Source organism: Eulemur rufifrons, chromosome 4, assembly GCF_041146395.1.
Source record: "Eulemur rufifrons isolate Redbay chromosome 4, OSU_ERuf_1, whole genome shotgun sequence".
Taxonomy (NCBI): Eukaryota; Metazoa; Chordata; class Mammalia; order Primates; family Lemuridae; genus Eulemur; species Eulemur rufifrons.
In genome coordinates this window covers 83,986,994-84,008,526 of record NC_090986.1, presented here as the reverse complement: position 1 = coordinate 84,008,526, position 21,533 = coordinate 83,986,994, and the positions used below count along the sequence as shown (strand labels likewise).

The 21,533-nt window shown below is 52.4% G+C and overlaps 1 protein-coding gene across 2 annotated transcripts in view; it reads left to right on the top strand.

Annotated features, from left to right (window-relative positions):
• DCUN1D2 (defective in cullin neddylation 1 domain containing 2) overlaps positions 1–18,673 on the top strand; it is a 33,670-nt gene extending 14,997 nt beyond the window's left edge. For both annotated transcript variants that reach the window (XM_069467813.1, XM_069467814.1), the window contains exons 4-7: positions 1,261–1,391; positions 14,842–14,924; positions 16,889–16,985; positions 18,592–18,673. In XM_069467813.1, coding sequence (XP_069323914.1) covers positions 1,261–1,391; positions 14,842–14,924; positions 16,889–16,985; positions 18,592–18,671 — 391 coding nt within the window. In that variant the 3' untranslated portion in view covers positions 18,672–18,673. The remainder of the gene's footprint in view (positions 1–1,260; positions 1,392–14,841; positions 14,925–16,888; positions 16,986–18,591) is intronic.
• Positions 18,674–21,533: the final 2,860 nt, after the last annotated feature.

The window sequence follows — 21,533 nt, the reverse complement described above, 5'->3', positions numbered from 1 at the left end:
CCCTGAGTGTGGGTGGCGCTTAGGCTTGTGTTCATCTACAACAGGGCCACGCGTGGCTTTTGACTGGGGTGTGTTCTGAGAAATGCATCGTTGTGTGAACATGCCAGAGTGCACTGTCACAAACCTAGACGGTGTGGCCTCCTGCGCTCCTCAGCTGTGTGGCAGGCCCTGTCGCCTGCAGGCCACACGCCTGTGCCGCGGGTCGCGGTGCTGAATACTGCAGCAGCTGTAAGGAGGGTGTCACCTGAGCACAGAAAAGGTGCTGCGCTGTGCTGGACATCGCGATGGCTGTGATTGCAGCCGTGCCATGAGGCCATGGGAGCTTTTGGCTCCATTGTGATCTGAAGGGGCCACTCCGTGGTTGACCCAGACATTGTGTGCGGCACGGGACTGACTGCTGAGCTGTACGTGTGTGCGTGTGCGTGTGTTCATGGACCTTTCTGGCCGTTCCAAGGCTGGCTCCAGTTTTCTCTCCTCAGCTCTGCTCTACTTGGATAAGTGAAGTGTTGCTTTCATTCTGTTCCTTGCCGTGCATTCGAAATTAAAAAGATTTTGTTTTGCTATTTTAGGTTTCTGCCCTAAAGGACATTTACATTTTTTAAAGTTATTGACTTTTTGGAAGAAAATCCCATTTTAAAACAATATAGAGTTGTGTTTTATAATAGTTGTACATTTTAAATCCAACCTGCTGTGTGGTGAAACCCCTAAATACAGCAGCTTAAATGACGTGGGTCCGCTGTTGTCTCGCGTGGCGGCGCAGAGGTGGGCAGCGGTGCGGGCTCTCGGGCTGCCTCAGGTCTGCAAGCCCTCCCTTCCCGCCACGGTGTCATCATCGGGCGTGGCCTCTCTGCACGGTCACAGTGCAGAGCTGGACCACGCCCTCGATCCCAGCTCAAGGAACGGGGCAAGTGATTTTACTTCCGGTTTTTTCTTTTAATGATGGTTTTATTGAGATACAGTTCACGCACCATATTTTTACCCATTGAAAGTCTACACCCCGATGGTTGTGTGTTTGCAGAGCTGCGCAGCTGCCCCCACAATCCATCGTAGAGCGTCGCATTCCTCTTGGCGAGAGGGCGGCTGCCCACTTACGTTCCATCGCTCAGAACGGGGCCTCGGGCCCCACCAGATCGCAGGGGAAGGCGGGAAACGCAGTCTCCAGCCGGAGCCCCACGCGGGCCAGGGTTCCTGCGGGGACGGGAGCACCCACTGGGGAAGTGTGTCTGCCGCGGGTAACAGGCCACTGTCTCTGTGTCACAGGTGCGATAGCACAGAGAAGCTAAAGGCTCTTCTGCCAAGACTGGAACAAGAGCTTAAGGACACAGCGAAGTTTAAAGACTTTTATCAGTTTACCTTTACCTTTGCTAAGAACCCTGGGCAGAAAGGTTTAGGTGAGTATGGAATGCAGACTGCGAGGCGCAGATCTTGACGAGATTCTGGGTGACACGGCCAGCATGGCTTCAGCACAGCCGGCGCTAATGCTCCGCCCGCCTCTGCCTCCTTTGCTCCGTGTGCTCTGCCGCAGGTGGGCTGGTCCTGACACCCGTACCTGGGCACTGTCCACCGGCAGTGTCTCTTGACTTCTGGGCTTAAATGTTCACATTCTGAACTGTAAGCTAATCTGTGAATGTTCTGTGTCCTATCACACTGGTGTCCCATTGACTAACGGGCCAGGGACGTCAGCAGTGAGCGTGCACAAGGGGGTGTGGAACACGCTTCCCGCACGGAGCACGCCAGCCGGCCTGCTGTCCGCCACTGCCGGGGCGACGGTCGTCCCGAACGGGTCGGCACGTTACACCCAGCCTGCTGGAAGCCAATTCCCTGTGCATCGAACTGCACTTCAGTGCTTCTTTGAGAGTTACACGGTTTTGCTATAATACAGCTCGTATTTTACTGTGAATTAGACATCTGGAAATTTTTTAAATTTCCAGTTTGAGTTTTTGGTTTATTTGAGGGTTTAATTTTGTTTGTTTTTCACCTAAGTAGTATGTAGTTTATTTCTGACTTACGTTTTTCTAAAAATCAATCTATATTTATTGTCTGACGTAACAGACCTTATTCAGTTCAGTGAAATCTCGTACAAGTTTGGAGGGAGTTATCTGGTCTTCTAGATAGGGACTAAACAGGTATAGTAGAAAGTATATATTGAAAAAGAACTCCTGTAAATAAAAGCAGTATTTTAAGTTGATAATATTTAATTTCCTAAAAATTACATGGGAAAACAGAGGCCGGGCGAGGTGGCTCACGCCTGTAATCCTAGCACTCTGGGAGGCCGAGGCGGGAGGATCGCTTGAGCTCAGGAGTTCAAGACCAGCCTGAGCAAGAGCGAGACCTCGGCTGTACTAAAAATAGGAAAATTAGCCGGGCGTGGTGGCACATGCCTGTAGTCCCAGCTACTCATGAGGCTGAGGCAGGAGGATCTCTTGAGCCCAGGAGTTTGAGGTTGCTGTGAGCTGTGATCGCACCATTGCACTCCAGCCTGGGTGACAGAGCAAGACCTTGTCAGGAAGGAGGGGAGGGAGGGAGGAGCTGGGAAAACCCACAGGTAGATAAACACACCACAAGCGTTGGGTTTTTGCCCTGATTTCCCGTGTGGAGAGCCGTCTGCAGCCTGAGAGGAGCAGCCCCGAGGGGCCTTTCCCTGTCTGGTGGCAGGGATCTCGTTCTCCTGCGTGTGTTTTCTCCAGCGTTGTGCATTGCCGTGTTTGCGCTGTGGGTCTCCAGCTCGCTGTGGAGCGGCTGTTCCTGCCCTGGGTGCTGCTCGCAGGCAGCTCCTGCGCCCCTGCCGCGGAGATCGGGTTCAGGAACTGCTTGAACAAACCCACCAACGCGTGCGAAGGTGGCAGTGCTGGGTTCCTCTGGGAGAGCCAGAGGGGCGGTGGGGACGTACTTTCCCGCCTGAGGGAGCGAGTGGGCACAGGGAGGGGTGCAGGGCCTGTGCAGGGCACCCTCGAGCACTGCCAGAGATGGCACGTGTGGGGAAGGGGTGACGCTGCCCTGTGTCTGTGGAGGCAGCTCTGGGGCAGTCGCTGCAGGCCCCGGGCCCACGGCCAGGCGCACAGAAGGGAAAGGGAAGGAGGGCCCGGCACAGCCGGCACAGGAGGAGGAGCAGGCGCGGGCTGCTGGGTCCCCTTGTTCCTCCCAGTGTCAGGGACCAGCTTATGCTGACCGACTGAGATGGGGCAGAGAAAGGCGCTGACGGCCCGCTCTGGCCTCCTGCGGCCAGCCGGTCTCGCTTGCGAGCCCTCCAGAGGGGCTGGGAAGAGACCACTGGTCACCAAGCCGTCGTGGAACTAAGGCGTTGGCCACAGGGCCTCGGCTGGGTTAGAGTTCCCAGTGGCGGGTCGTGTGCGTGCACAGTGGAGAGCTGGACATCACCGTGTGTGGTGTTCCTGGGGAATCGGCGTGCTCGGGGTGAGGAAAAGGTGATCCTCACGGTGCTGCTCAGCTATGAGGAGTCCAACGGGAAAGGTTAAGGGTGTCTCCCGTGCGTCGTCCCTGCCACTCAGGTGTCCAAAAGCAAGATCTGGGGTCATCGGTACGGCTTGTGTGGTGCTGGCTGATGGCTTTTATCTTTTGCCTTGTCGATTGGACTGGCATTTAATAAGCTGGCAGGTGCTTTTGTTAGGGGTGTTTATCTGATCTCCATGTAGTCCCTACTTTATAGGTAGGGAAACCGAGGCTGGGGCGTTGAGTGACTCATCCAGGGCAAGATCCCAGGCACGTCCCCTGAGTGCCCGCTCCTTCCACCCAAGCACGTCACGCCCTTCCCTGGTGGGTGGCCTGCGTGCAGCCGAGAGCTCAAGGCGCCGGGAGGGGCGTGCGGGGTCCGCAGTGACAGGAGAGTGGAACAGAGTGGGCGCTCGCGGGGGGCCCGCAGGTGTCGCCTCGCGGCCTTTCCGCTTGCGTTGCCCCCACCTCGAAGCCAGCCTTGCTCCCGGCCTGCTCTCCTGTTCCACCCTGCCCTCGGGACCAGAACCGGCTTCACTCTGGGCCAAGTGCTTCCCAGTCTACCACGTCTTCCGTGGCATCTTACTCGGTCTGACTATGGGGTTTGTACTAGACATATTTTTTTTTTTTGAGCAAAAAGTATAACAATTTTAAAACTCCTAAACAGAGTTAATCTCAGCACAGATGAGTCCACCTCAATTTTTAAAAAGCAACATTAACGTGAAAACAACAGTGATTTTTTTCACGCCCTGTAGCTCCGTCGGCTTCTGTCACGGATGGAGCCATGTGGGAGTGAGGGTGGCGTCTTCCTGCTCCTTTGTGTCGGCGGGAACAGCTTTGCGCTGGCGGAGCACGCCACGGCATGTCCTGACAGAGGCCCCGCCCTCGGCCTTTGGGACATGGCTTGGCCTTGGTCACGGTGGCCACACCAAGCGCTGTCACTGCCCGTGTGTGATGCTGTTAGGAAGGTGCTGGCCCCGTGGACTGTGCCCCACGGTGACCACGCAGAGTCTGGGGACAGTGCCGAGGTGCACGCGTGGCCTCTGCGTTCTCCCCAGGTAAAAGCCCTCTCTGTGCTGCACAGGCCTGGCCCCACGCGGACAGTTCAGCCCACCTTCGCTTTTTATTTAAAAATACTGCAGTTCCCTCCGTGTGGGCGATAAAGATGTTTCCTCTGTAGGAATCCTGCTTACACCTTCAGTGTCGCTGCCCAGCGCTGTAGCCGGGCTGGGGGCTGCGGTGCGTGGGAGGGGAGTGGGAGGCGTGGGAGGGTACGCACTGATCCCGAGACGGGGCAGTGGGCAGCGGGGACGTGCCAGGCCCTGAGGCTTGTCCTGGGCCCGCGCTGGGGTCACTTGCTGAAGCACAGAACGCACCCTGTGGAGGCGCTCAGGGGACACACCCCTGTTGGTGGAGCGTTGTCAGTGGTGGTGTGTGTTTCACTTTGTTGGGGAGAGTTAGAGAAACGCACCCGTGCTCGCAGCTCTGTGACAGCTCATGCGGGGCCAGACCATGTCATGGGAACACTCAGCCACTTGGCTGGAGTCCAGCACTGCTGGGTGCCTGTTGGCGTGGCGGCATGAGAAATACGTGACGTGCTGTGTTCCTCAGGCCGGTACGACCTGGTCGCTGAGCCAGGGGCTGGCACAGGCTCACGTTTTGCCTTTTGGGTGCGTGCTGGTGTTGGGTCAGGAGCCCACGCGTCCGGCCATCTCCATTCTGGGGACGCCAGCAGCTCTTACTGCACAGTGCCGACACCGGCTGACCTGTGAGGGCTGCGGAGCGATGAGGTCCTGCCCCTCCTTTTCCTCTGCTGCTTGGAGTGGCCGCGTAGAGAAGTGCTTTCCGCCCCCAGCATTGTTGCCAGAGGTGCAGTCGTTCAGCAAGGCGGGATGAGCGCTGGCTCTGGGCCGCGACATCCCAGCTCTCCGGAGAAAGCCAGCTCCCTGGCATCCTTCAAAGTGAGTCAGTGTTTGTCTTGCCTTATCATTGTGAACTGATGGATTTCACACCTTGGAAGGGTTTTAATCCATTGCAAGTATTACCCTGTTTGGAGCTCAGGCTGCCCCGTCTGTGGCCAGTGGGAGCCTCTTCAGGTGGGGTCCTGAGTCCTTTTGACGGGACCACAGTAGCCGTGAGGGCTTCCTCCCGCCTGCAGGATGCGGTTCTGGGCCCACTGCGCTTTCTGCTCCTGACCGGGCACCACCTGTTTCTCAAAGAAGCCCTGATTTCTTGTAGTGGAAAATGGGTTTGAGGCCATAACCTAGTGACTAGGAATGTGAGTTAATACTGCGTTGGTCCTTGTTAACCTGGTCCCTGGGATGCTGCTGGGTGCTGAGTTGGTCCTCGTTAACCTGGTCCCTGGGATGCTGGTGGATGCCGAGTTGGTCCTGGTTAACCTGGTCCCTGGGATGCTGCTGGGTGCTGAGTTGGTCCTCGTTAACCTGGTCCCTGGGATGCTGGTGGATGCCGAGTTGGTCCTGGTTAACCTGGTCCCTGGGATGCTGCTGGGTGCTGAGATGGTCCTGGTTAACCTGGTCCCTGGGATGCTGGTGGGTGCTGAGATGGTCCTGGTTAACCTGGTCCCTGGGATGCTGGTGGATGCCGAGTTGGTCCTGGTTAACCTGGTCCCTGGGATGCTGCTGGGTGCTGAGTTGGTCCTCGTTAACCTGGTCCCTGGGATGCTGGTGGGTGCCGAGTTGGTCCTGGTTAACCTGGTCCCTGGAATGCTGGTGGGTGCTGAGATGGTCCTGGTTAACCTGGTCCCTGGGATGCTGGTGGATGCCGAGTTGGTCCTGGTTAACCTGGTCCCTGGGATGCTGCTGGGTGCTGAGTTTGTCCTTGTTAACCTGGTCCCTGGGATGCTGGTGGGTGCCGAGTTGGTCCTGGTTAACCTGGTCCCTGGAATGCTGGTGGGTGCTGAGATGGTCCTCGTTAACTTGGTCCCTGGGATGCTGGTGGGTGCTGAGTTGGTCCTCATTAACCTGGTCACTAGGGTGTTCATGGACACCGAGTTGGTCCCTGTTTCTCTGCTTCTTAGCAGAGGTTGATTCTGATGCTTTCAATTCAAATTCAGGACTACAGATTGGTTTTGCAGTGTTTTTGTTTGTTTGTTTGCTTAAGCATTCCTATATTTCAATCGTATGTCCTTTCTCCTGCCCTAGTTCTCAGGAGCATGGAGGATGACAGAATTCGCGTATCACGTAATTTCCAGTTACCAGACCTCACACTGCACATGCCACAGTCTCAGAACAGTGATACTAACGCTGTCTCCACCAGTATAATTACATCTTCTCTCCTCATTTAAGAAAATAGTTCGACCATGTCTGTGTTTGCTGAGTACACAGTCAGAAAGGTGCTTTTCTCTGTGCAGTCAGAGTTCCTGGGCAGCCCGTGCTCCTCACGGCTCTGTAGGCCGGCATCCCTCTGCTTGCTTGGTTTTTGAAATCCATGTTCCAGTGGCTCCACGGGAAGTGGTTTTAGGGAAAATATTCTCTGAGTCCTTGCATGCTGGTAACAGTTTTGCTGGATACACAATCCTGGCCTCGTATTTTTCTTTCTTTGAATATCTTAAATATGTTATTCCATTTTCTTCTGGCATAGATTGTTGTTGAATAGTCTGATGATAATCTAATTTTCTTTCCCTGTTAAGTTACTTACTGTTTTTGCCTTGACGTCCAGAGGATATTTTTCCTTTTTCTCTCAGGCTAAGTAATTTTACTGAAGCGGCTGGGTTTTGTCATTCAGAGTCAGCGTCCTCCGGTGTGCTTTGTGCTTTCACTGTGCAGTTTCTTATCTTTCCTTATTTCAGGAAAATGTTCTTTAATCACTGTTTTGACCATTTATTCTGTTCCTTTTATTTAGTTTTAGTCTCCACAGAGACTCCTATAGATCGTCTTTGCCTGTTTGCAGCGTTGGCAACTTTCTCTCAGATCCTTCCTTTCTGTACTTTGTTTCTTTTTTATTTTAAAAACAATCTTCCTGGCCAGGGGCAGTGCTCACGCCTGTGATCCCAGCACTCTGGGAGGCCGGGGCGGGCGGATCGCTTGAGTTCAGGAGTTCAAGACCAGCCTGAGCAAGAGCGAGACCCCGTCTCTACTAAAAATAGAAAATATAGCTGAGTGTGGTGGTGCACATCTGTAGTCTCAGATACTCGGGAAGCTGAGGAAGAAGGATCGCGTGAGCCCAGGAGTTTGAGGTTGCTGTGAGCCGTGATAACTCCACGGCACTCTAGCTGGGTGACAGAGACTGTGTATCAGAAAAAAGAAAAATCTTCATTTTTCTCCTTCTTTTCCTCTGAAGTCATTACAGTAGCGCATCATTGAAGAGCAGGGATGGGTTCTGAGACAGGCGTCATTAGGCGACTTCACCATGGCGTGTACAGCTGCACCTCGGCCGTGTGGGTGGGCTGCGCTCCCAGGCTGTAAACCTGCACGTCACGCTGCTGCAGTGGACGCTACGGGCAGTGCCAACACAGTGGTCAGCACTCGTGTACCTTAACATGCCGAAACACACAAAAGGTGCAGTAAAAATGCGGTGCGAGAATCTTACGGGGTCACCACCTGCACAGTCCGTCAATGACCAAACCACGTCCTGGTGCGCGTGACCGTACTGGGACTCCTCGCTCTTACATGCCTTCTAGTTCCGTGATGTTTGGAATGACTTTCCTTGTTTCTGATTCCTGAATTTTGTCCCCTAATGTTTGAGTTTTTCTAATTCTGATAAATGGGCTTTCGTGTTTTGTTTGCTTTCTCCCTGTCTTTTGTCCTGTTTTGAAGCCGAAGGTTATACCTTTGCTCCAGTCTATCTGTGTGTGCTGGGAAGCTTTCGTTCCTGGATGGTAGTCCTGCTTGTGGCACCGTTGCCCCAGGGCCGCTGTGTGGGGTGTGACCTCACTGCGGCCGTGTTGCTCGTTTTTGTATGAAATCAGTTTCCCTGGACTTCTGGAAGGAGGATGGTTCAGAGCAGCTTCTTTTACTTCATAGTGTTTACTCTTCTGTGGTGTGTTTGCGTGTGTGTGTGCGTGTGCCATACAGAAGCGTGGCGTTTGCTTTCTCATGTCTGCGTGTGTGTGCGTGTGTGTGTGCGTGTGCCATACAGAAGCATGGAGTTTGCTTTCTCATGTCTGCATGTGTGTGTGTGTGCGTGTGCCATACAGAAGTGTGGAGTTTGCTTTCTCGTGTTTGCGTGTGTGTGTGTGCGCGTGTGCCATACAGAAGCGTGGAGTTTGCTTTCTCGTGTCTGCGTGTGTGTGTGTGTGTGTGTGTGCCATACAGAAGTGTGGAGTTTGCTTTCTCGTGTTTGCGTGTGTGTGTGCGCGTGTGCCATACAGAAGTGTGGAGTTTGCTTTCTCGTGTCTGCGTGTGTGTGTGTGTGTGTGTGCGCGCGTGTGCCATACAGAAGCGTGGAGTTTGCTTTCTCGTGTCTGCGTGTGTGTGTGTGTGTGTGTGTGCGTGTGCCATACAGAAGTGTGGAGTTTGCTTTCTCGTGTTTGCGTGTGTGTGTGCGCGTGTGCCATACAGAAGCGTGGAGTTTGCTTTCTCGTGTCTGCGTGTGTGTGTGTGTGTGTGTGTGCGTGTGCCATACAGAAGTGTGGAGTTTGCTTTCTCGTGTTTGCGTGTGTGTGTGTGTGCGCGTGTGCCATACAGAAGCGTGGAGTTTGCTTTCTCGTGTCTGCGTGTGTGTGTGTGTGTGTGTGTGCGTGTGTGCGTGTGCCATACAGAAGTGTGGAGTTTGCTTTCTCGTGTTTGCGTGTGTGTGTGTGTGCGCGTGTGCCATACAGAAGCGTGGAGTTTGCTTTCTCGTGTCTGCGTGCGTGTGTGTGTGTGTGTGTGCATGTGCCATACAGAAGCGTGGAGTTTGCTTTCTCGTGTCTGCGTGTGTGTGTGTGTGTGTGTGTGCGTGTGCCATACAGAAGCATGGAGTTTGCTTTCTCGTGTCTGTGTGTGTGTGTGCGTGTGCCATACAGAAGTGTGGAGTTTGCTTTCTCGTGTCTGCGTGTGTGTGTGTGTGTGTGTGTGTGTGCGCGCGTGTGCGTGTGCCATACAGAAGCGTGGAGTTTGCTTTCTCGTGTTTGCGTGTGTGCACGCACGTGGCACATGGAAGCGTGGCGTTTCCTTTCTCAGGTTTTCTGGTTCTGTTCTCGTCTTCTCTCTGTCCTGTCTCTGTCGTCCCCGCCCGCCCTGCTGGGCAGACGTTCCTGGCGGGGCAGTTTGAGGTCCACGGGGCCTGGGCGGCATCAGCCCTCCGGCCTGTCGCACACTCCGAGCTCAGCCACAGCCAGGCCCAGGCCCGTGCGCACCCAACGCTGACACACGCCTCTGGCCGCTCCGAGGCCTCCGGTCCTCACACGCATGAGAGACCCCGCGCCCTCTGACTTCGCCCCTGTGCCGGCTCTCAGGCCTTGTTGCTGGTCGGGGCCCATCCTCTGCTGCTGTAATTTAGGTTCGCGATGATGCTTCACTGAAATTTATTGTTAATGCTGCCTGCAGGTTTTGCTGTCTAGTTGCATTTTCTGTTTTATGTGAGGATTCAGAGAAATTTTAAAGCTCTGCTGCCTTCCAGAATCCTCTGCAGTGCCTTTGGTGTTGACTCTCATAGATTGCTTGTCTGGAGGAGAGAAGAGAGTGGCCGAGCACAGAACTTCTTGTTCTAAACCAGCCAAGTCAGGAGTCCCTGGGCGTTTGTTTCCCCAAGACTGTTGTTTTTTCTTTTAACCGTTTTAACTGTTTTTAAGTGTGCAGTTCAGTAGCATTAAGTGCATTCACAATGTGTAAACATCACTAGGATCTATTTCCAGAACTTCTCCGTCTTCCCAGACTGACACTGTCCCCACGGAGCGCCCACCTCCCCTGCCCGCCTGCCTGCTGCCTCTGAGCCGAGCGGGGCCCTCGCCCAGGTGGAGTCTGCGGGGCTTGTCTCTCTGCCACTGGCTTATCCCTCGGAACATACGCCCTCAGGGCTCCCTCAGTTACTCCACCTGTCACGGTGTCCTTCCTTGGTAAGGCCGCGTCATAGCCACGTGTGCAGACACCACGTGTTTGCCCATCATCCCTCAGTGACACGGGTGCTCACTGGCCTGCTCAGTCCCTGCTTCCCGTGCTCCCGGGTGCCCAAGTGGCGGTGCCGGGCTGGGCGGCACCTGTGTGCACGCGGTTTCTGCAGTGGCCACGCCACGTCACGGTCCCTCAGCCGTGAAGGAATGTGGTTTTTTGTTTTTGTTTTTGAATAACAGCCATCCAACGGGTATGCCAAGGCTGCTCCTTTCAGGCTGACTTTTGCTTTGGGGACGAAGACCCTTGCTCTTCATCGTCCCGACTCCACTGTGTTCCTGCGAGGCTGAGGCAAAGTCGTCATCGAAGTTAAAGGCTGTTTCAGTTTGTTCCCTGATTACATAGGAGCTGTCCTCAGTGCCCTCCGGGTCCCTGTTGGGGGACGACACTCGGTCACTCGGTGAGGACAGGGCTCCGTTCCCAGCTGGTGGCTGTTTCATCTCAGGCTTTTGTTTTCTCTTCACGTCTGTTTCCTGACCCCTCCCCTTTTCCACGGTGACATTCACCCAGGCTGGAAGTACTGCGTCCCTTTTGCCTCTAAATTTGGCCAATTCTGGTCTGAGTGTGATGATCATTATTCAGAAGGAGAATCTAAGCAATGCAGTCTAATTCCCAGGATTATCTAGCTTCCTTTTACAAAGGAGTGAGAATTAGTCTGATGCAAATTTCAAAATAACAGCAATTTTTCTTTGTTATTAAGTGGTTATCAGGAAGGACACCTTGAAATTTCAGTGAATGATAAAGCAGTATTTTTTCTATGTTAAACTATTACTCTGACGTCTTCAATATGATCCTACGGTGATTCTGCTTCTGTTAGAAATAATCGTTTATATTTGTTGATATTTTGCAGCCTAGGGGATTTTTCCCTTTTCATGTTGAAATGAAAAAAAGTGTTAACAGGGTTTCATTTCATTTAACTTTCGTGTAGGTATTGTTTTAAGAATGTTTATCTTACAATGTCGTGTTAACAACCTGCCAGATACGGAAAAGTTTTAGGAACTTTTCTAGGCCTTGCCAGGGACGATCCGCAGACCAGCGGGGTGGGCATCACAGGGGCTCGCTGGTCTCACTGCCGCCCCCCGTTGGCATCAGTAGGTACCGCACAGGAGCACCTTGGAGCTCAGTGGCTTCAGATGTGTCAGCCTTTGGCAGCTCCCCGTCCTGTGGGTCAGGAGTTGGGCAGGACTCTGCTGGGCGGCACATGTGCCCCCTGGGGTGAGACTTGGTTCCGTGGGGAGTGTCAGCCAGCGGCGGGGCCAGGTTGTGACGCCCAAGGACTCCCTCGTGTCCTCGGACCTGCGCTGTTGGCGCTGCGGGCGCCTCTCTCCCCAGGCTGCTGTCCTGGGAACCGCGGGTCACCTCCCTCCACACCGTCCCATCCGGCACACTTTTTAATTCCACAGTAAGTTCCAGAAGGTTGTAAATTAGAGTCTAAATGAAGTACCCAATCTGAAGTTACAAAATGTATTTTCTTTCTCCACAAATATTTTTTTAAAAGTTCAGGATAAGAATAATGTTTTGAAGCCTTTTTGAGATACAGAGCGTGATTTGTTCAGCTTCTATTTTGTAAATTTCCTGAAGCATCAAGTAGCAGAATAGGCCATTAACGGTTACAACAACTTTTAGTTTATCTTTTAATTCTTTACTGAGAACAAAGAATTATCTTCCCATTTATTTTATTTCTGTAGACACGTAAACATTTATCAAAATCTTTCCCTAGAGGGCTGGGTGCAGGGCTCACGCCCGCGGTCCGGCCCTCTGTGAGCCGAGGCAGGAGGGTCGCTGAGCCCGGGAGCTGGAGGCCGCGGTGAGCTGTGATGAGGCCTCTGCGCCCCAGCCTGGCCAGCAGAGCAAGACCCTGCCTCAAAAAAAAAAAACAAATCATTCACTGGAGAATTAGAAGAGTTACTGATTCTGTTTATTTGCTTCATGAGACTAATTGAAAGAATATGAAATTATATTAATATAGTAGTCTCTGAAGAAAATGATTAGATTGTGTGAACATTTCAAATAGATTATAACACTATTTTAGAAAGTTTATGAGGGCTTTTTAAAGAAAGAAATAAAGCAAGAAAATAATTTTATGACTATAAGCCAAAAACAGAGCAATTGATTTGCCAAAGTACAGTATGTTTACTACATGGTCTGTCTTCTGAAGAATTAAATGTCAATTAAAGAGATTGACACAATGTTCTGATAGTTCCTAGAAAAAGCATGGGCTGCAGCGGAAAAGTGGAATCAAAAGAGAAATCGATCCTTTATTTCCTTCATGTTTGCGTGTGTCTGTGTGCACACGTTAAGGTTATACGTGCTGTGTTGTTTTATGTAAGATTATTCTTCCCCTGTACCTAACTGAAGGTCAGCCTCATAAAGAGAATAAAGTTATTTACTCTTCGCCTCAGTGTGAAAGTCTAACGTGGTCTCACACTGGCTGGAGTCTGGAATGAGCTGTTTGAGAGTCTTGATGTTTGAGAAAGTAAAGTTTCATGACAATTGGCTGATTTTTATGTCTGCCCTAAGATCCTTGTGGAGCATCGCAAGCCTGAATTTTATTTATTTTATTTTATTTTTTTACACACACACACACACGCACACACACCCACCAAGCCTGAATTTTAAATAACACCGTTTTCTTACTCAGGACATAAGACTTCCTGGAGGGTCTTGGAAGAAGACGGCTGCGGGGAAGATGTAGCCCGCGCGGCTGTCGGTCGTGACTCAGCTCTGCCACGACCAACCTAATGGCTCAGTCCAGTTAGGACGATATTAAACACTTTTACGTAAATAATATTTAATATTGAAAATTCATATATTCACTTGTAGTTTTGTGGTGTGCAGACGTGCAGATCAGATTCTTTGTAAGAAAGGTTTCCGGGGCCGAGCCCAGCCCGACTGCGTGCGCCATAAACCTGTTTCTCTTTCCTTCCAGGTCCACCGCAGGCCTCAGTGGGAGCTCTTCGCAGCTCTGAGATGAGCTGCGCGTAGATTTCCACTAAGTCCCTCCCAAGTGATAAGGACGTAGACTTATAAGCAGGACCAGACTAATCATCCTAGCCTTACACTGCGGGTCCCATAGGTAAGGTTTAGAGAGCCGCTCCCTGCCAGCTGCCTGGAACCTTCCGACTCTTTCTTCTGACTAAGACTCCAGGGTGTTTACGACTGAGGAAGCTGTGAACCCTTTAAACACATAGGGAATGTAGAACTATTTATTTAAAGTTGGCTGCTACTCATTTATCACTCATCTGATTTTAATAATGATCGACCCTGAAAATCTCAAGTTAGAGCTCCAATTTTAATAATTTTTGTCTAAGTGGGATTAATCCATATTTAGAAGAAAATCTTTGGACAAGTGTTTAGTTGGGTATTTTTCACTTAAATTAATCTATTACCTTAATATATTTATTAATCTGCTTTTTACATTAGTTTACTTGACATACCTACATAAAAATGTAATTAGGAAATTGTTTCAGTATATAACCTTTCTTTTCTTGCCTAAAAGTGTGAGCACTGTTCACGTGATTAAAGGTGGTCAGTTTTAAGAAATTAGCTTCTCAGCCCCTTTATGGACTTGTCGTGTCAAGCATGTGAACAGTCGCAGTCATTGAACTTGCGGTGACAGTTACGGGTGGAGACGCTGCCCCGGGGCAGCCTCGACCCTTGGCGTTCGTGCTCCATCAGACGCCGGCTCACAGCTGAGCCCGACTCTGGCGGCGTTGATGTGTGTGGAAGACCTGGAGCAATCGCTGCTTCCAGTCAGGGGACACGAGGACGCTGGCTGGGACTGATGAGCAGTCTAGGCTGTAAATATCCTCCCATCGGTGAGAAGGCTTCCCTCTGCACACCGACTGCGCCGTCAGAACCCAGAGTCCTCACGATGCTCGCATAGCACAGCTGTGAGTCACGTTCTGTTCGGAGAGCGGTGCGTCCCTTCCTTTCTAAACCCGTCGTCTGATTTGCAGTTCAAGACGTAGAGAGGGCAGTGGCCAGTTCTTAAAGACAAACTACGTGCATTGCTGGCATTCAGATCAGGTCAGGTTTTAAAGAAAGCCCAACATATATGAAAATTTGAGTCTCCAAACAGATTAATTCGGGGATAATTATATATGTGATCGAATAACTTAATACACAAATCCTTTTCTGAGTAAGTTTCCCAGATTTATAAAATTAAACTATGTGCAATTCTCAGGAGCACTTCTGTAGAGACCTCGTGTGACTCTGGGGTAGGATTGCTGGATTTTATCGATCAAGTGAATGTCAGTGTGCTCAGAAGTGGTCATTGTTTTGTGCAGTAGAAAACGAGATCGGGCTTTATTAACTGCTCTTTCTCTCTTTCTGCCAGATTTGGAAATGGCTGTTGCATATTGGAAATTAGTATTATCTGGAAGGTTTAAATTTTTGGATCTTTGGAACACATTCTTACTGGTAAGTGTCTGGCTTGCGTGTGCCCAGAGTGAAGGGGAGTCCGCAGGTTCAGGCCGTTTATAACCGTCGGACCGAAGTCTCCCACGGGGAGTTCTGCACAGAGATCCGCAGGACCAGACGGGCTGCCTCGCGAGGACCACGGCGAAGACCACCGCAGGACCACCGAGCAAGAGCAGCAGCGGCTGGGCCTGGCGGGGGGGGGGGGGGTGCCATGGCCGTGCGGGGCAGGGGCTCCTCCTGGCCTGGGCTTTCGGGAAGATCTGCAGACCTCAGCAGCCTTGACCTGTCATCTCCTCTGAGGACCCTAGACGACCGCATTTCCACTGAGAAAGTTCAAATCCTTAAAGAAAGGGCCAAGCACCACATTTCCTGTGAGTCGTGGGCTCTGGAACTGTGGGTTGTGCCCCGTCATCCAGGGGCCCAGCCGTGGCATGTGTGTTCGTGGTCTGATGCCATTTTCAAAAGTACTCAAAAGGAAAGGAGGCCTGCGTGGCCCTCGAGGAAAGCACCGTGCTTTCGCCCCGCTGGTCCCTGTCCGGCCCAGGCAGCAGGCGCAGCTGTGGGGTGAGGGGGCGACTGGGGTACAAGGACGTGCCCAGCTGCAGAGAAGACAGCGCTGGTGACGGCCGCGCTACCCAGCCTCTCCCACTGTCCTGCCCGCGCGGCGCAGCCACAGCCTGGCCAGGGTGAATCAGCACCCACCCCCATTCGGTCTGTGACATCAAGAGCAGGGACTCTGCTCTGCCACTTTGGCAAGTCACTTCCCAGAGCCCCGCTGTCCTCATCCGGCAGTGGTGCCCACGGGGTGTTGCAGGTGGAGGGCGGAAGCTGTCTGAGGAAGGTGGCGCTGGGTCCCGCAGGCCACTGGTGGCAGGGAGGCGTCACGGCGGTGTGTCTTCGTGCGTCCTGCGCGTGTTCCTTCTGCAGAACACCCAGAGGTCAATGACCGTGTGCCCATCGCTCCTGCTCTGTCCCTGGGCTCCAGCCTAAGTCGCAGACACTTCCCAGACTCCTCCTGCCCACGGGCACGGAGACGGGAGCGCGGTGCCCACGGCATCCCGACAGCAGAACACTGGGGCGACCACAGGAGAACGGGTCGAAAAATAGGAATATCAGTTCAGTGGAACACAGCGATGACGCAGAGAACATGAATGAACTTAGATTCACACGTGTCAGTCGGTTTACATGTCAAACGTAGTGTTAAATGGGAAAAAAAAGTTGCAGAAAACTAGATACAATTTACTGGCAGTTAATAACATTTTAAAACATAAGACGTGCTTATAAGCTGTGCGTGGATATATGTACATGTAATTTGTGAAACAGTCAAGAGAGTGATAAATGCCGAATTCAGGAGAGTGAGCACCGCTGCCACCGAGGAGGAGGAGGAGGAGGAGCCGGCCCAGGTGGCGAGGGCGGGTGTAGCCTGCGGGACCACCCTGCTTGCCCCCCGTAGCAGGTGGCAGTTGCGTGGTGGCCTGTCGTTCCCCGTGGCTTTGGGTAATCTGAAATACTGAATGACAAACGTTCTCAGAGATTTGTCCCATCCCACTGGAAGAGCCTCCTAGTATTTAAAAAAATAACCATGTAGAACTAAAATAAACAGAAATGCAGACTGGCCTGCTGCCCTGCATTGTGTCAGGATCGGTTCGAGGGGCAGATAACACCATCAAAAATGTTGCCCTTTTATTTGACTGAAACAGGAGATTATAATTTTAATATTCAAAATGTTTTATTTTGTTTTTAAATAAATCTACTTTCTGTATTTGGACATTGGCATTGTTTAGCTTGTAACATTTATACCAAGTACTATTACTACTCTCCATTTTTAACAATTTTGTTATTATACCTGTTCCTGATCAAATGAATGAGCATCACTCATTAGTTGAAGATCACTAGGCCCCCAGGACAATCTGAGAGTTAAGTTCTGTATCTTAAATCCCGTGGTTTTTTCTCTTACATATTAGGAACATCACAAAAGATCAATTCCAAGGGACACTTGGAACCTTCTGCTGGATTTTGGAAACATGATTGCAGACGACATGTCTAACTACGATGAAGAAGGTACTGGAAGTTGTGCTTCAGATGCCCGTCAGGAAGGCTCCCGGCCGACACGCGTGTCCCTTCTCTAGAGCCGCGACAGATGTAGACACTTGTTCAGACGGGCCCCCGACTCTGGACACACCACCTCCCTGAAGAGGGGGTGACGAAAATGGCCACATCCTTTTTGTTTCTTTCTTCTTTTTTTTTTTTTTTTTTGTTGAGACAGAATCTCACTTTGTTGCCCAGGCTAGAGTGAGTGCCGTGGCGTCAGCTTAGCTCACAGCAACCTCAAACTCCTGGACTTAAGTGATCCTCCTGCCTCAGCCTCCCGAGTAGCTGGGACTACAGGCATGCGCCACTATGCCCTGCTAATTTTTTCTATATAGATTTTTAGTTGTCCATATAATGTCCCTCTATTTTTAGTAGAGACGGGGTCTCGCTCTTGCTCAGGCTGGTCTCGAACTCCTGACCTTGAGCGATCCACCCGCCTCGGCCTCCCAGAGTGCTAGGATTACAGGCGTGAGCCACCGCGCCTGGCCCTTTTTGTTTCTTGTAAATTACACAGAGGAAAAACAGGGCTTCGTGTTTAGTTTAGACGAGGCAGACAGTCCTCTGGACTAAAGCATTTCCGGCCATGCAGAGACCCCCGTGGTGGAACCACAGAGGCGGGCAGGTATTTGGGAACCACACTCCCAAGTATTCAGCCCCATTGGATGCCTTAGGTCAGTTCTTCCATTATGCTGTTTAAGCTTATGTGGAGATTTCCACTTCTGTCCACTTGCGTAAGTATATCAGTACACACAGTAGTGCCCCCGTATGTCAGGACACTAAATCAGAGAACGTGTGGACGCCTGCTGGGCACCAGGCACTCTGCCACGTTAGGACAGGAGCAGTCTCGGGGCGGAAGCTCTGCCCTCCGGCTCCTCGGTGCGCACTCAGCGGGGCAGCGACCCCGGGCACCCGGCACCCTGCTCTTAGCGGGTGGTTTGCATGTCTGTCGTCCACTGTTGTAGCTTCATTCTCTCTGTGTCTGCAGCACTTAGCACAGTTCCCGGCCCCTGACAAGCACCTACTAAATGCTTGTTGATTGTCGACAGACGCGTGGCCCCCAGGAGCCCTAGCTGGGGCGGGAGAGGTGGGCACGTCTGCGTGGAAAGACGCCGACGGCGCCAGGCGGGGTCCCAGCCGCACGGCCGTCCTGGGAGCCCAGTGGGGCGCGTGGGTTGGGTGGGTCCAGCCAGGGGGGCAGCACCTGCTGGGGGCAGGGATGCGGATGGGGAGGACAGTGGCTCCCTGCGCCCCACCCCGAGGACACGTCGGTCCTTTCCTTCGGTTCCTGCTCAGCTGGTCCCGACTGTCTGGGCCATTGGACAGCACGTGCAGCCGCAGGGGCACACACGGGTGACAGGGCGTGTGCACACGCACACCAGTGCTCAGGGACCTGGCCTGGCCAGAGTGAGCGTCGGGTAGCTTCAGCCATGTCGTTCTGTGAGAGGTGAGGCGTGTGAACGTCACATCTGTGTTCTGGAATTGCAAGTGTCAGATTGACACTGTGAGAGGATGCTTTGACTGTGGGCATGTTGCTCTGACACTGATTTTTGACATTTGTTTGTTTGCCCTCCTTTAGGGGCCTGGCCAGTTCTCATAGACGATTTTGTAGAGTACGCGCGGCCAGTAGTCACAGGCGGGAAACGCAGCCCTTTCTAGGCGGAGAACGGAGACGGTTGAGATGATAAAGTGAACCACACCTGCGCGGAGACGGCCTGGTCAGGGCTGCGAGTCGCGCCGACGGCGGCAGCAGGAGCCTCTGCTGTGCCTGCGGGCGGCGGGCGGCGTGAGGAGCTCCTCAGAAGATCGCTGCTTTGGGTGTTCGCATATCTGTCACCATAGCTGCTGCTTTAGGAGATTTCTGCATGATCTTTATGTTTACCAAAAGTCACGGAGCCTGCTTGCAGGAGCGCAGTGCGTGAGGTTCACTTCATGGGTCAAGGTGAACACCAGCAGTCCGCAAACTCCTGCTGAAATACGTTGCAACGTCACTGAAAGCAGACTGTGTCCTCGGTGGGATGTTGCATTTTTATACGCGTCAAAGCTGTTAAAAATGTGCCCTGCAGAAGAGGATCTTGCCACGGAGTCCAATGCTTTTTAAAGTTGGTGCCAGTAATTAAAGATTTATATTTTTGAATTATGAAATATCAAGATTTACCAGATCTATTTTTCTTTTCATTTTCTCTAGATGTTCATCTGAAAATCATTTTATAGTTTTTAACACGCCGTGACAGTGCACAGCGACGGCCCAGGGAGTCAGTCCGGCAGAGCTGTGTTTTAAACTGTGCAAGTCCATGGGCTGTTTCACTTCCAGTAATGTTGTTTGAACCTCCTGAGGAGTTTCGTAAGGTATTTTTTAAAATATATTTTATTACATATAAAAAGATGTTTTTCCATGGAGAGTCTTTCTTTTATGAGTGATGAATTAGAGATTTGAACACCAAATGAGTTGACTCCTCTCACCTCTCCGTGACACCCACAATGTGCGGCATCCTGCCCTTTGTACCGTGTGCACACTTGGAAGCTAAAATGTACATCGTTGTCCAGAAAATCCCCGCACCTCCGTTGTCTTGGTGGGCCGACGTCTCTCCTTGAACTGTGTTGGCTGGGTCAGGCAGGGCCGGCTGTCACAGCCCAGGCGGGAGCCCCTGCCTGCGCCCGCGTCCCTGGTGTCGGGTCATGGACGTATGTGTTGACCCTGCCTCACGCCTGCCCAGACCTTCACGCCACAGCGGGCCTTGCTGCCCTGCCCGCAGCAGAGCGGGAGCGGCGTGGGGCTGTGTGGGGAGGAGAGTCCTGGCAGGCGTGCTGTGCACAGAAAGCGCCCAGACCTGCGGCTTGACCGGCTTCCCGGGTGGGACTCGCTGCATGCTTTGGGACGCATCTCCTTACGGCCTGGGCCTCGTGAGCTCTGCCACCACCTGAACTGCTGATGCTTCTGAACGGGACTCCTGCACATGGGGCAGCAGGGCTCGGAGGACTGGAAGGGACTTGCAGCCCGGAGACTCTGCCCAGCCCAGGCGGGCCCCTCCCCGGCCGTGTGGCGGGCAAGCCGCGTGGCCGTCCCCAGGCCCTGCGTCTGCGTCTGCGTCTGCAACTGGGCCGGCTCTGCCTTGACAGTCTGTGACTCTCGGCATTTGTTTAGTAGAATCAAAACGTCAGAATGTTAAAGCATCTCCTAGGCTTTGTGGGTTCCTGATGTGATTTTGTTCAGAGAAGTTATAGAATTCCGATAACCCTGTATAAATTGTGGAGATCTGTAATACTTTTTTATTTTTGAGATTTAAAGTTCTTTTGGATTTTCAATAGCTATCAAAATAGTAGTAACTGAACAAAGGCTGTTCTGAAAACGTGGTTTCTTTTTCTTCTGTTACATACATTTGAGTCGTGCATGCTCTGAAATGCTAGGAACAGAAACATTAAATAAACCGTCTCCCTGGCGTTGAGGTGTCCTTTTCATTCTATTCTTGGCTGCATGGACGCGGCTGTCAGGGTCCTGGTCTCCGTCTCAGGACTGCAGAGGAGCCTCCGGCGGCTTCCTGAGAACAGGCTCCTCCCGCGGGCTCTGGCCTGCAAGCCACAGTCGAGCAGTCGCGTCCCAGGCAGCGTCTGTGTCCCAGGCAGCGTCCGTGTCCGGTTCCGTGTGGGAAATTATAGGTCTCACGATATGCAGAGTTTACGGGGGAGCTGATGGGAATATTCACTGGAATATACTAGTACAAACTAAATATATTGAAAATAACCAATCGCCTAAACATAGGAGGCTTAAGAAATTGCATATTGCCTGCACCTTCACAGCATAGCTGCCGGGGATTTCCAAACAGACGTCGTCACCTTGGTCTTGGTGACATAGTGCGTCCGTGTTGCTTTAGCTCAGTGACAGTGTCAGTGTGACACTGTGTCTTTCAGACCTGACGAGCTCTTTCCAATATCTGCCACAATATCCACAGTTCCTGGCACAGGCAGGGGCTCAGTGACTGTCACCAAATGAGCAGACGCAGGGGCTGGGCTTGTCCCCTGCTGTTAGCGGGCGCAGGCCAGGCAGACACAGGCCAGGCGGGCGGAACCTGTCCCCACGCGCCTTCCGTGGAGGCTCCCACGGCTCCCGCCGCGCCCGCGGACCGTGTCGCCCTCAGCACTGGGGTTTCTGCCAAGCGCTGCTGCTCTCCCTGCGCGGTGGTCGTCTACACACAGTGGCCGTCCCTCGTGCCTGGCTTCTGTTGTCCGATCTGGAGGGGACTCGCGGAGGTGCTGTGTGACGGACTGTGTTCGGAGTCTCGGAGCTGTGCCGTCTGGAACAGTAATGCTTAAAACCTCAACTTTAGCAAGTGCTGGCGAAATACTGTCTATTTACGTCACCTCACTATCTTTACTATCTTGCTGTATATTGAAAGAAATTCTATTTTTATGGGCTGCGTTTCTTAAGTCCACGTGTGGCTCCCTCCCCCTCCCCGTGTGGCTGCAGCCAGACCCGGGAGCCCCATCCCACAGATGCTCCGGGGCGGGGGGAGACGGGGCCGC